The following is a 14,211-nucleotide window of genomic DNA, read 5'->3' on the forward strand; positions in this document are numbered from 1 at the left end:
CCAGCTATCTGTGACAACGATATCTGTGTCTGTTTAGATTTTCAGCCTTCTGGGGCAGGGAACATCCCACTCTGCCTGTGCAATGTATCATGCAGCCCTATGCAGCAGTCTTCACCAAGTGGACTTGGCTTGCTGAATTCTGGGAGGAGCAAGTGCAAACTACAACTCAAATGAAAGGCTTAAAACTCTAATGAAACTACAACTTGACTGCACTGGACTTTATCAAGCCTGCTTATTCAACACATCTCTTTGCTAGTGCTCATCACCATAGCTTTGGATCTCCAGAATTAGAAATGGCAACCTCTAAGTCTGCATGTCCCAGTAAAAACTTGCTGTAGTGGTCAAAACACGAAAAAGAGAAAAATCTAAACATCTGCCCCTTCTGCCACTGTGGGCTGGGTGACATAGCAGCACTCCCAAGGAGGGACTCACTAATCTGGATGCAAATGCCATGAAACAGCCTGTTTCAATTGAGTCTCTGCTCAGTTCCATGCAGTTCCCTTGTCCTTGAAGGCACCTGTTCGACCTAGCTGCCCTCTTGGCACAATTTTTGTAGCTGGAGGGGGGTCCCAGAGGAAGTGGCAAGAGGTGCTGAGGAATTAATTCACAGCATGTTGTCCGAGGGACAGCAATTGGCAGCTGCCTGTTCAAGCTTTCCTGTGTGCCCTGACAAGCAGAAGGAAGCGTGGATGGGGACTTAAATCATTCCAGATGTGACTAGCGTCCACATCTGTGTCCATGCTCTCCTTACTAAGACAGGCTTACAGGCAAGGGGCAGCAAAGCATCCAAGCAAAGGCTGCAAGTGCTCACTGTAAGCACCAGCCCTCTGCACTCAGCCCACAGGGATGGCAGAACAAGCCTGATGAAACCAACTGCACCTTTGATGAAACCAACTGCACCTTTGCTGCTCTCTTCCATGGCAAAGCAAGGGCAGGTATGCATTCCCTCACACTACACGCAACGGGAAGATGGCTGGATTTATCTTGCCAGACCCTGGGATCTCTGTCCTGGAGATCCATTTTCTGCACCTCATGCTGAYAGTCTGAGGGGGATCCACTCTCCCACCTAAGGCTGAGAGCTGCACACGCATAGCCAGGGACAAGTTTTCAACAATGTCACAAAGCAGAAAGCAACCACATGAAGTTTGACCTATTTTCYGCAAAAGCTACATGATCACAGACTGATTTAGGGCAGGGGTGGATACTGCTTCACCTGCACATGGGAAGCACACCTATTCCTTGAGCTCTGCTGAAAAGCAACAACAGCATCCTGGAGACCTTCAGCAGTGTGGCCTGAATGCTGTGCAGGCTGCACGTGGCATGCTAGGCCCATGGCTCTTGGTCCCTCTAGCACTTGTGCTTGGTATTAAACAGTTCAGGCAAAAGTAATTACTTTGGACACTTGGGAATGCATTCTTCTTCTTTATGCAATGAAACTGTCCTCCTCTGCACATATAAACAGGTGTGGTAAATTCTGAACAAATTCCTGATTTTTTACTTCTTAGATTGAAGTTGCTCAGAACCTTGTCCCTTGCATCTGACTTTTCAGTGTATGTSTACAACATTTATCTGCACCAGTGTTTAAGCTCTCCTCTCTTGTGGTGAGTCACATAAGCTTGTACACACGCACATGCTGGCACAGGCACAATGAAAAAGCRTTTGCTCCCCCACTGCTCACCTGCCAGCTGGGGTTACTAAACTTTTCCCTTGAAATAAAAATGCTGTGGAATAATAAGTCCCACCTGTCGGCCATTTCTTTCTTTTTTTTCCAGGTCCTTCTGCTCCTTTCATCATAGCTACATGGAAAAGCCTTGATGTGTTATAGCTGYGTGTGCTAGAGTAAAGGCCACCTCAGCTTTTCCATTATAAACCCCAGTTTTGAGGGGTTTATAAAACTCTGCTGCAAGAAGTTTGCTCCAGGGCTGTTACAAAGCAAAGAAATGGGGCTGGAACCAGGATGRAGTTTATTTTTTCTCCTCCATTCTTAATTAAAATTTGGCAAGTGATTGATCCACAATACAGGCTAATCACTTGGGATACTAGTTTGAAAAATGCATTAACGAGAGCTGAGATGTTGAAAAGTCGTTAGGGCTTACATGGTGCCAGGAAGRATTGGAGTAGTTTGTCTTAAAGTTGCCTCTTAAAAAAAAAAATGGTTTGACGTCTGCTATAAATTGGCTAAAGCAAGGAAACTCACAAGGAAGGATTTAGGCACTTCCTGCTGTCTTGTGGGTCTAAAAATGGGCAATTTCCATGCAGAATGCATTACCAGGCACAGAGAATAAAGAGACACACAGAGCAGTCAAAGGAAGTAAAATCAAAGTAGAGAGATGACAGCGGAGACCCAAACCAAGATCCAACTTCTTGCCAGGAAAGGAACTGAATGTCGAGATTTAATTCCAAACCAACACAAGAGCCTCTTCTCCCACCCCACCCCTCCACACAAAGAGTGGAGCTTCTTTCCTGCAGATGCTAATTCCCAGAGAAACAGATATCCCCCAGTGGCATTATGGGGTACCCTCCAGCTGTCTGGTCATGGAGTTAAACCATCAAGAGAACAACTTTTTTCACAGAGCTTCCTCAAAGGGTGGAGCTCACCCCCACAGGCTTCCAGACACCAGAACTGAAAAATGCTAATTAATTACCAAATAATCTAATGGCAGATGAGAAGATCATGAAGGCTCAAGCGTGGCATCCTCCATGCAGCTGCTGACTCAGGAGGTCCCTATGTTGCTGAAGCACTGAGGAATCACCCAGAAGGACTRCTCTGTATCTGTGCTGTTTTGTACAAAACTACTTCAACACACATGGGATATATGGTACTAGAACCTAGAAAAATTGGCAGGGCTAAGAATGTAGTAATTACCAAAGATATAAATGTGTCAACTGCAGAGCACACATATATATCGATGGATCCCCTGGAAGCATTCTGTGATGAAGAAGGCTTTTTAGAAGGGATTTTTTCCTGCTCTTGTAGTTGTCATTTTCAAATAAACSCAAGACAGGCAAGCACAAGCCTGGAGTCCACAAATACATGTGGGAAATGTTGGATCTGGCTCGTACAGGTGATGGGGGAAACTCATTAAACTGCATTTGCTCAAATAAACTTGTCCTTTTTCAGCCCCTGCACCCACCAACAGCTCCATCACTGGCAAACAACAGGCTGACTTAGCCTCTAACTCTATTTACTTCATAAAGAAGGATACCAAGGATTGGGAAACCACAGAACTACAGCTCAGAGGGACATCAAGAACTCACCAACCCATTCCCTGGGCAAGATCACCTCAGMCTGAATTGCTGCTAACAGCCACACACCAAACCTGTTCTCACAGACCTCCAAGGATGGAGACTCCAAACCTTTCCAGCAAATCACTACAGCCAATGATGTTGATGAGCCAATCTACAGTTAGAACACTCTTCCCAGGAGAAGGAAAATACMAATCTCAGCCATTAGTAGCTGTAGGCTCCCTCACAGTTAATGGAAGGATGAAGGATGAAGAATGGGCAGATTCTTAGAGAGGGAGATTCATCCCTATCACCCAGTGACTTGGGCTGCAGTCCAACAACCAGCTGAGAATGGACACCCGCCATGAGCAACACTGACATTCACAGAAAGGAACTCCCCCTGCTGCTGTCCAGGCTCTGCCTTGCTCCTGCAACACCATCTCCTCTCCTATCTTTGAAGAACCTGTACCAGTTTTCAGGGTTTCCAAAGGGAAGCCAGCTGAAATGCTAAACTTCACTATAATGGTACCTAAGCTAGAGAGCCCAGCAATCATTTATAGAGCTGGTGGTTAAAAGTCTCCCCCTTGCCCTTACCAACAGAACAGTTATAATTTGGAATTGAACATCAAGAGCCAAAAATGTAAAAAATCAATTTTCATAAAGTCTAAGCATTTTAAGATCCAATCCTCATCAGTGCCCTAAACACCACCTTAGTCAGATGCTCAGATCACTGTATCATATCCTAGAAAATGTTTAAACCATGTGAGCATCAAATTTCATYCTGTCTTCACAACACCCCACAGAGGTTTAGATGTGCTTCTAAACACTTAGAGTGTTCAGTTTCAGGGCCTTGTTCAGTACAYGATCCTTGCTCTCTCAGACAAACTCATACTCTAATTTAATCTTAGATCTTGGCCGGGCACGTGAACCACAGGCACACAGGAGAATGGTGACTTTTCACCAGCATGGATGGCAGGTCTCCAAATTGTTCAAAAGGGGCCGGAAGCCTGACACAACCCGCCTGCTCCAACTCCTATTAACTCCAACAAATTGTTTATTGCACAACAGAAGAAAAATGGTGCCCCTCTCCCCCAGCCAAATCTTTCCATGTGTGCTGCACGCGCAGGCTCCCTCCTCCCAGCCCCACTGGGGAGCCAGCTTTATACCCAGGGTAAGGTAACAGCAGCGATTATTACACACACTATCCCACAGCTCCTCGCTTGTTAAAAAAAACAAGAGTCTCTTTTGTGCCCGAAATAAAAGGAGATACCTTAATTAGAACAATGCAGGTTGGTAAGCATTAAACACTGAGCCAGCTGCTGTATGCCATTAAATTCATAAAAAAGGAGGGGGGAAGGAGGGCAGTCTTAACGAGATTACACACATTGACTTTGATCAAGACACAAAAGCACCAAGGCGTTCCAGGGTTTTTATTGCTGTCTTCAGGCTACATTTTAATGGTTACATTAGAAACATGCGAACACAGGCTGGGAGATTTTTTTGAGATGGGAGAGGGAGTGCAAGCATGCCTTGTGAAAAGGCCTGGTTTAATAAATTGGGGGCTGCAGGGAGAGCTAGGACTGGGGAACACATGAGTAGTCACTTATTAATTGCTTCCCCTATGCAAGTGCCAAGCCCTAACATGATGTCTTGCTGGACTGTTCCCATCCCTCCTGCCTGGTCAGCAGAAGAGCCATGTGTGGATCACACACAGCCGGCTTCATGCCCACATTTCTCATGGAATTCTAGGGGGGAAATGGCTTCCCCTCTGCAAGGGAAATGTTAATCCCTGAGCACCTGGAGCTGAGTTTCTCCATTCTCATGAGCAGCTGTGACTGCTGAACATGACAAAAAGGGACCTGACTGAAGTTGCACTAAGTTGCTGCTGAGCCTAACAACAGCCTGAAATCAGTGCCACAGATTTAGAATGTAACTTGAGGTTGGTGGGGAGAGGACAAAGACCTCAGAGTAAAGAAAATGAAGAGGAAYTCAGTGCTTTATCCTGTGCTTGTAACACTACTGAAAGACAAGATTACTCTCCACTTAGCAAAGRTGGCAGAGCACACATTCATCCTGACACCTCACAGCTACGTACCCACATATGTGTCTTTTATAACATGCTGCTAAAATGTTTACAAAAGCTTATATAATGTACAGGGTGTAGCTGAAGAGCTATAAAATACAGCCCAAGGGATAGCCAAGTTATTGAGTTGCTATTAGTACTGAAGCCCACAGGCCCTTCACCATCCTGGTAACTTTTTTTGGACAAGACTTTTAAAAGGCAGGATTTAAAGGAGCATGATCAGCTTAATCGTAATTCCAAGCACACAACATGTTTTATAAAGTAGAGTAATGCCTTCCAGGAACAAATTTTTAGGAGTGGCATTCCCTTACATTTTTTGCAACCCAACACTGTATCATCTTGCTAACAGGAGAACTAGAAAGCACAAATGACTATTTTCCACTCCCAGCCTGAACAAAATGAAAGCTTGAAAATCAGCTGCAGAGGGGACATTAAAGGCTGATTATAAAGCCCACTGTTTTAACACGGGAAAGAAAACACTTGATGAAATAACACCTTAAATTTTAACCTTATGTCCTTTAAGAAATGTATAAATTACTACTCCACTGGGCCACCTATTCAATGTTCAAGGTAGTCCCCAATCTTCTAAACAGACTGGCATATGCTTGAAAACCACACAGTGCTATTCTAATTTACCTAAAAAATATAGATTCACATTATAAAAGTTCCCTTCCACATCCTCTCTCCTGAAGATGATTTCCTTTGCTTCAAGGGAGTATTACATTTCTCAGAAGTTACCCATTCCATGAAATCTCAGTGGATTTGGCCTCCATTCTCACAGTTTTACCTCTCTGCATGGATGCCCCCCAGGAAATTACTGAAAGGCACGGCAGTCCCTGGCACAGAGCTCTTCCCACAGCAGTGGAGGAAAAAGCAAGAGGCAGGACAGAACTTGGGTACAACGACTCAAACAAAATTCTCTCATGTCAAAGCTAGAGTGGAGTGTTAAACAGCCAGGCTTGGGAAATCTGCAAGCACAGCACTCAGATTGTTAAAATAAAACAAAAAGCACCTTCGCCTGTGGCTATCTAGAATAAAGTATCTGAGAAAAGAGTAAAGAGGCTGGAAGTCAACAAGAAAGGAGTCAAGAGCCTCACCAGAGTCCGCAGCCAGCATTCTTCACAGTGCACATGCCAGCACTGAATAGAAGTCAGGGGCATTGTGTAGGAGTCCTGAGGAAAAGAAGCAAACAGATTATTTCCATAGCAGGGATCTACTGATTCTTCACTCCTAACCCCATCACAACGCCTTTCTCTGTGGGTAACACTGCCTTGTATTGTGTTAGAAAAGTTAGCTCAAAAAAAACCAACTTGTCTAATATGGAAGTTTTATTTTTGTAATGTCTGTGTAGAAATGGCATAATGTCTCTTGCAGTCTTTTTTCCAGGCTTCCCAGAACCCCTGCTGGAAGCCCATAATCCACTCAAGTGGTGAYCTGGCTCAGCACAGTTATCGCAAAAGCATCTGAAGTCGTTCTGGCCACCTACCTTACTCTCATCAGAAAGGGCACCAGATCTTATGAGAACCAGTGACAGGGTAAGATCAACCCTTATCACAACTCATAGCTCTGCAGGAACAGTTTAAGTACATCCCAAGAAGGCTGCTGCTGTTTCAGCAGAATGCCTTCTTGAGTATCTTCTGTCATTGCTAACAAACCTCTGGAAATCAGCAGCAAACTGTCATCCCTTCTGTGGGATGAGTGGAAAGGACTGCACTCCCACATTTCCAAGTTGTGAGCTGGCTGGGAGAGAGAAGCCTGCGCATCAAGCTGATGTTGCAGAGGGAGCTCTCCACCAAGCAGAATGTTCTGCTCTCGGCAAAACACAAACCCAACAGGAGATGTGGAGCCCTGCAGGCTTGGACCATCAGAGGGAGCTGCTGCCCTTCCTGWGGAAGGCCACAGCATCACCAGAGAGCACTGGCAACTTTTAAATGCTCAGGCAACATTCCTGTTCCCAAATCAGAGACAGTGAGTCTCTGATCACAGATTCTGCTCTCTCCTATGTATGTAAATCTGCACGTGCAGAAAGTGGATGCTAATATCTGGGAKTTTTCTACAGGAAGGCTGAAAGACTTCTAAGTTGGGCCTTTCTTGCCCGTGATATAGAYGGACAGCTACAAACACCAGTGAAACAATGTAATTCACACAGAAATTTCARTTATTAACACATTAATTTGGAAGGYTAATTGGTGATGAGTTTCCCCACTCTGCCTGAAAAAGGAGAAAAGCTTCTCCCCTCCTCGGCAAAGATACCAAGACATTTCTGATTCATTACCACAAGTGGAGTGCTACTCACCATGCAAATGAGACATTTATAGCGGTCCCCACGGGAAAGCTGCCTTTCTAACTCACGGACACGAGCCTTTAACGCTTCAAATGTTGTCACTGCAGAGTCTTCTGTAATTCTGCAAAAGATGATGGAGAGTCAGCATCACTGAGCACACAAGACTGTTAAGAGTTTGCGGGGAAAAGGATCCCACAACAAGTACTGCACAGGAAACAGCGTTGTATTTCAAACTAATACATCCAACTTGGGGTAAAAAAGAATTCCTGAAAAGCACAGTGTGAATTCTTTAAAGTCTCTTTCTAAACACTTCCAAACACATCACAAAAGAACACAACCAATGCTGGGGTTGCCAGCTTCATACAGAGCAAGACATAGACATTTAAAGAATACATATTTTTGTTGGGATTTTTTTGTTTGTTTTCTGCCTTTTTTCTTGTCTCCCTTAAGAGATTACTTAGGACCACATGTTTGAGACAAAGTTCTGTACGTTGCTTTAAAGCWGCTGAGATAACTTTTTATGGGCAATAGGAGCTGTTCTTTCCCTTAGAGAATGGAGGCCTTTGCTGGCCATGAGCCTCGTGAAATGCAAAATCAGCTCATTACACAGGATCAACACAATGGCTTATATTACCGAAAGCCCCAGCTTTTTTATTCTCATACTGAAAAAAATGGARAAACCAAAAGCACTGGACACAGGGCCAACAGGGTGGCTATAAAGGCAGCTTTACAATCTCAGCTTTCCCATTTCCTAGGGTCATTTTTGATGGGCAGCATTATCTCTTTTGTCACAGAGGCGCTGTGCTGAGGGCAGGCAAGTGTATTTTCATRGTTCTGCAAGGCTGGTGGAAAGAGCAACTTGCCAACCTAAAAGCAAGGGCAGACAGCAATGTTTAGCAGATGAGATGCAGAGAGCATTAAAGACAAGGATGTGTCACTCCAGCAAGCTGCAAAATCCTATTTCTACACAGCATAGGCACAGGGCAGGGCCCTCAAGTATTCCCCAGAAAAGGTYTAGAGCATTGACACTAAAGCTCTCACTCGCTTGAATAAAAACAAAACAAACTAACAATTTTCACATATGTCAGKTAATTTCCAGCCTATCTAAGCAGAGACCAGCTCAGAAGAACCYGAAGAGTATCTCAACACCAGAAGCTGCATCATCAATCACAAGATAACTCACAGTGGCACCTACGTCTTCTACCTTTTTAGAGGATGATTCATCAACAGGTGGCTAAGACCCAGGTCTAGCTGAATTACTACAACCAGTACAGTGAGCTGCAATCTCAGCACTCTCGCTGCAGGCAGGCACTCACTCCTTTGTTCATTAGTCACTTGTCGCTGGCATGCAGGGARGGACCTGGGGTATCTCCCATCAGCTGATTCTGCTGGCTTTTACCAAGGCTTTGGTAWCAGAGCAAGTCAAAGAGATCTTGAGTGATTTCTCTAATTATGATAATTCAGAAGAAAGTGGAGCTGYTGGAATGCATATGGTGAAGTCCCAGTGTTATAAAGCTCCTTCAACTTTACTCCTGCCTTTGTACAGATGAAACACGCTCTGCATGAGCTGAGTTCTTCATCAGAAGGAGATTCATTGCAAGTGACAGCTGCTAGGAAATGGTAACAATTTTAAAACTGCAAAAAAGGCAAAGAAATACCAATGTCCCATGATAGCCCAGTGGGTGAAGACTGTCTGGGGACAGGGACACTGTGGATTCAAGTCTTGGAATCAATAAATATTCTTTGGAACAAGATGAAAGAGTTTCAGTAGGAGACAGTCCTCCCTGCTGTGAAAACACCCACTTGCTTCTGCTTGTTGGTATAAATTATTACCATATCCCAGCTTGAGTTCTCACCCTCAAGGAAGAGTTGCTAGCATTTTCAAAGAAAGTCTAGAAAGGTGTTAGTTTTGTCCAAGGAAGAAACAGATTTATTTATTTATAGCTTGAAGATTATTGTTGGCTGAGAAATTATTTCTCTTCCAGTCTGGCCCACCATTGAACTGATGCTGGGTGAAGGCTGCAGTTGAATTTGACTTCAGGGAATCCATTTCTCCTTCCTGCATGCACAAGAGCAGTGGATGAATAAAGGCAGTGAGTCTCACTCCTGCCCAAAGCAGGTGGCTAGCAGAACCTCAACCCTTGCTAAATTCTCCTTTTACCATGTGTGGAGCTATCTATCTTCCTCAGGCGGGTGGGCAAATCAGCAAGGAAAGAGAAAAGTTGATTCCTTGAGCAGATACAAGCAAATGCCCATTTATCCCCAGTCCCAGACCAGTAACAGTCAAAACTTGGAAAGGAAAAGTTTGCCACTGCAACAACCAGAGGAGACAGAAAATGGTTTGTTTATAGAAATCTAAACAGCTGASCCCCATTGGCCAATTTCGGAAAATCTCTGAGATAATCGCACCTGTCTGGTAATAAACGAATGAATCAGAAAAGGAGGCTGAATAGAGGCATAAGCAATAATGCTCAGAGGCTGCCTGATACAATGGCCAATCAATAGGAGGGCTGTAGATCAGGGTGCTAGTTAGCTGGAAAATTACCGCACCGCTGCGTGCGTCACGCTGTAGGGATCCTGGACAATCAATGTGGGAGGTATTGATTTAGTTATTATCACTTCATACGCTCCAGACATTGTTAAATATACATTTATTAACAAGACTGGGGTGCATTGGTAAGAGGGAGCTTTAGCTATTGCAATATCTCCCAGCACTGATCAAAGCTCAGCTATGACGGAATCTAAACTCCATGTTCTCCCTGCCAAGCAAGCTCACAGGACAAATCCTGACACACAGCACAGTGCAGAAGACAGAGCTCCTACTTCACATGAGAGGTAGGAGCTTTGGCTGTAAGCAAATATTTTGCACTTGAGATTTCAGGAAAATCTCACGGAGCAGCAGCAACAAGGGACGTGGCGGCCAAGGGTCAACCCAAAGTGAGCGATAATTGCATGGTTTGCTTCCGAAAAGCCAGAGGAAATGAGGTCAAGGGAAATAGGGAGAACATTAGTAAATAAAGGAAACTGAAACTACCTCCAGGGATGGAATAAAGACGAGAGTCACTTCCCATGTGTCTGGCTCCCGTGGTGGCCAGCACACTTGGGACACATGCCATTCCATTTAGTGACATTTTACCGTCAACCTGCTGCTTGTATCCTAAAGATAAGCATCGCTTAGGAGCAACTCTTCCTGCAGCAGCAATCTTGGGAACTCCCTCAGGATTCCCTCTTGTTGTACACCTCATGTGCGCTTGCCTGGACACAGCTGGGAGCAGCCTTGGGCAAGATTTTTACAGGTTAAYGCCAGGGTGGAGTGAGGGTCAGAAAGCCAAACGCCACGGACAGGGGAAGGCTGTGTACAAGTTACCCTGCCAAGTGAGGCAGAGGGAATTACAGAGAAGGAATTGKCTCTCTGCTTTGCCTTGACCTCATGCTGGATGCAGGAGGACTCTTAACAATTTTGCGCCTCAGCGCTCTGATTTGACGTGTTTGGATAACGTCATTTATCAGCCTCCAGAGAGACCTGCTGAGCACAACTGCTGCCAAGAGCAATACCTTGAGCCCCAGTGCTGGCGCTTCTCCAGCAGGTGTGAGAGGCCTCACTGATACCTGAATTATCCTCCCTGGCTGAGGATGCACCAAGAGAGTATTTCCACTCTGGAGTAGAGATTCACAGTCACACCACCACAAACAGGGGAGCCTGAGAGAGAACGTTTATACAACAGTAAAAACAGGAAGGGAGTGCTCCTATGGAAGCAGCTGGGTCCTGTACTTCTCTCTGGACTTTGTCCTTAAGTTTTCTACACCTTGGCAGTCACAGCTGGGGATGCTGGGTATCAAGGAGCACGTCTGTGAGAGTGGGCAGACAGCAKGTGGTAATTTTCACTCTTTGTGCCCAATGCATAGTTTTCTACTATTCACAGCATTTTCCCCAGAGCACTGAAAATAAGAACACTTTCTTTCTCTGAGAAAATTCTTGCTTTGTTCAGGTGAAAGGCCAGAAGAAGTGCACAGAAATACTATGGAAGAGGAAAAAGGACCTATCTGTAGCTTTGAGGCGTTAGGCAGCAATCACGTCCAGGGAAATCTCCCCTGGGAAATGGTTGCCCCCCTCTTCGCTAAAAWACTTTAACCCAAACACTGGTTATTTGTTAAACATTAGCATGCATGTGATCTTTGTTTCTCCAAATTAAATCGAGCAATTCCTACCCGCTGTCCCAGTGGGCAATCACAAGCAATTCCGTTAATTAAATTATCTCTGATTCTGCAGCTCTGGAATCTCTCAATTGACTAAGTCTGTGCTTTATCATCAACAAAATACTGGACCAAAAAGGAAACAAAAAAAATGCTGATGTCAGAGTGATTGGCTTCGGTTAACCCTTCCCAGCTGGATATTAAGGGCTGCTCAAGAAACTSTTGTACTGGAACCAGCCCAAGAGCAAGAGCCTTGTACCACAGATACCAGTAGCAGCTGCTCACTTGTGTTTCCTTTCTACTGTACAGAAAAACACAAACACCATGCTGTCCCAGCATCCTGCCTATTTGAGAGGCACAGAAAGATGCAAAGTGTTAGCTGCTGAAGAAGCAGGAAAAAACCTCAAAAAAGCCCCTGCAAATACCCCATTCTCATCTTATCCAGATCTCATTTGATGTATCCTGCTGTTGAGAAGTCATCATAAAACATTCCCCTTTGGTTTATTTCAACTGGATATAAATTTTCCTTTCTTCATAAATGACTACACTGTACACAGCATTCCATAAATTTTTACAATTCCACTGTTTGTATGTACCTTGTAAAAAACGCTTAGCACTGATTAAATGCACCACCAATAAAATTTCATGGGCTACTTTTGACACTTGATATTCTGACCTTTCTCTTCCTCATACATTTATTTTTGCTTTCCTATGCCTGTAAACACAGACTGGCAGAGAGAAAAATGTACAGTAACACTGACAAACCTGAAAGTGATGTATTTATTTTTAAACAAAGCCTTTATCCTCCCTTGTCCAAAGTGGAGAAGCCAGCAGAACATACGTGCCACCTCCCTGCACCAAGGGCAGAGGTCATGTCACTAGCAGCTTACATATCATAAATATTAGAAACAGACTGGTCGATGCTTTGAAGGCAGAGTCAAGCTAAAGGAAGATTCCAGGAGCAGAGAAATTGCCCCTGGCCCTATCCAACCACAGCTGTAGATGACATTTATCATAACCACTACCACGCTGTACAAGAGAAAGCCTGGTGCAGTCCTCACTCTATGGGACACAAATCTTCAAGACCTGATAAAATTACCCCAATATCAGTGCACAATCATGTAATTGCAAGCCTTTTCTTATAGCCAGTTTACATCTGKGTGAGAGGGCAACTCTTTCAGAGAAGAGACACTGTTTTATTAGCCTGTAACACACTGTGTACAGCTCTGGGACAGCAGGAGCACTGCAGAATGGCAGAGCACAGCAGTGCTGTCTCAGCTCTCACTCATGCATTGCCTTCAACACAACTCCCTATCTTGAGTTTCAAACACTAACTATAAACACCCCTATGTTTTTTAGGATAAGAACTGCTTTTGTTTTCAACCAGATGAAAGAATTTGCTCCCACTTTCAATCTAGCAAGCATCACCTGCAGCAAGTACAAGAGCTAAAGATACAGGGAGTTTATTTTGGCAGATGTGGGTGAGCAGTACTGAAGTCGTGGGAGATCCACAGACTCAAAGGCCTTTTACACTTACTGGAGTGCAAGAACATAACAAAGCTGAAAAATCCCCTTTGCTACTAACAAGCAAAACAAACTGATAAGTAAGTTTTTAAGAAGAAAAGTGACAGGTGGCTTTTAAAGAAAACAGTTACAGCTCAGGCATTTTCAGTATCTTAAGTCTCTGAAAGAAGCYCAGTGTCAGGCATTGGTGGCAGATTGACAGCGAATCACCCCACAACATGTGGGCTACCGGACTGGCACCATGTACTGAGATTTTATTTCTCTAGATGAGYTGGTTATAGCAGAAGGGGCCACATCCCTTGCGGTAGAAAACTGCCCAGCAAAGCTGTTTACAGCAGAGCCATGTCAAATCACAGSAAGTGAAGTTTAGACCCTCTAAAAGGTCTACAAGACTGCCAATGCTAAAAGAAAATCTTCTGGCAAGACATCAACGTTTTAGGAGCTGGCTTCCCCTTTATTTAGCTAAAAATCTCATTTATTGGGTTTATTTGTTTTTAGACTAACCTCCTTTAAAGAGGCTGACTTATAATCCTGTAAAACATTGTCACATGTATTGAGGAAATTGGCAAGGATGCTAATTTATTGTCCTCTAGGAAAAAAAAGCCCTCTTTCCTTGATTAATGTATGTTTTTGTATTGTAAGATATTAAAGAATGTTGCTTCACCTGTAATTATAGAGAATAGTTTACTTTGGCAAAGTGCCCTGGCTTCTGGTTGCCAAGTTATGAATAATGCAATGTTCCCCATTCTAATTTCCGTGTTCTAAGTTGTGAATTTGGAGCGGGGTGCATGCAAGGGCACACACACGACTCCGAGGCGCTCTCAGTCACGAGCGCCTCTATTTTATACTTGCTTGCACAACTTGTTAATACTGGCATCTGTTTGCCAAATTCAGAGTTTGC

At 44.2% G+C, this 14,211-nt stretch overlaps 1 protein-coding gene across 2 annotated transcripts in view; it reads right to left on the bottom strand.

Moving 5' to 3' along the window:
• LOC130589311 (E3 ubiquitin-protein ligase RNF220) overlaps positions 1 to 14,211 on the bottom strand; it is a 55,943-nt gene that overhangs the window by 3,794 nt on the left and 37,938 nt on the right. For both annotated transcript variants that reach the window (XM_057390613.1, XM_057390612.1), the window contains exons 9-10: positions 7,605 to 7,713; positions 6,406 to 6,480 (exon numbers count right to left, since the gene is read on the bottom strand). In XM_057390613.1, the coding sequence (XP_057246596.1) occupies positions 6,406 to 6,480; positions 7,605 to 7,713 (184 nt within the window). The remainder of the gene's footprint in view (positions 1 to 6,405; positions 6,481 to 7,604; positions 7,714 to 14,211) is intronic.

Source organism: Malurus melanocephalus, unplaced genomic scaffold, assembly GCF_030028575.1.
Source record: "Malurus melanocephalus ecotype Western Australia unplaced genomic scaffold, MMel_1.1 scaffold_28, whole genome shotgun sequence".
NCBI lineage: Eukaryota > Metazoa > Chordata > Aves > Passeriformes > Maluridae > Malurus > Malurus melanocephalus.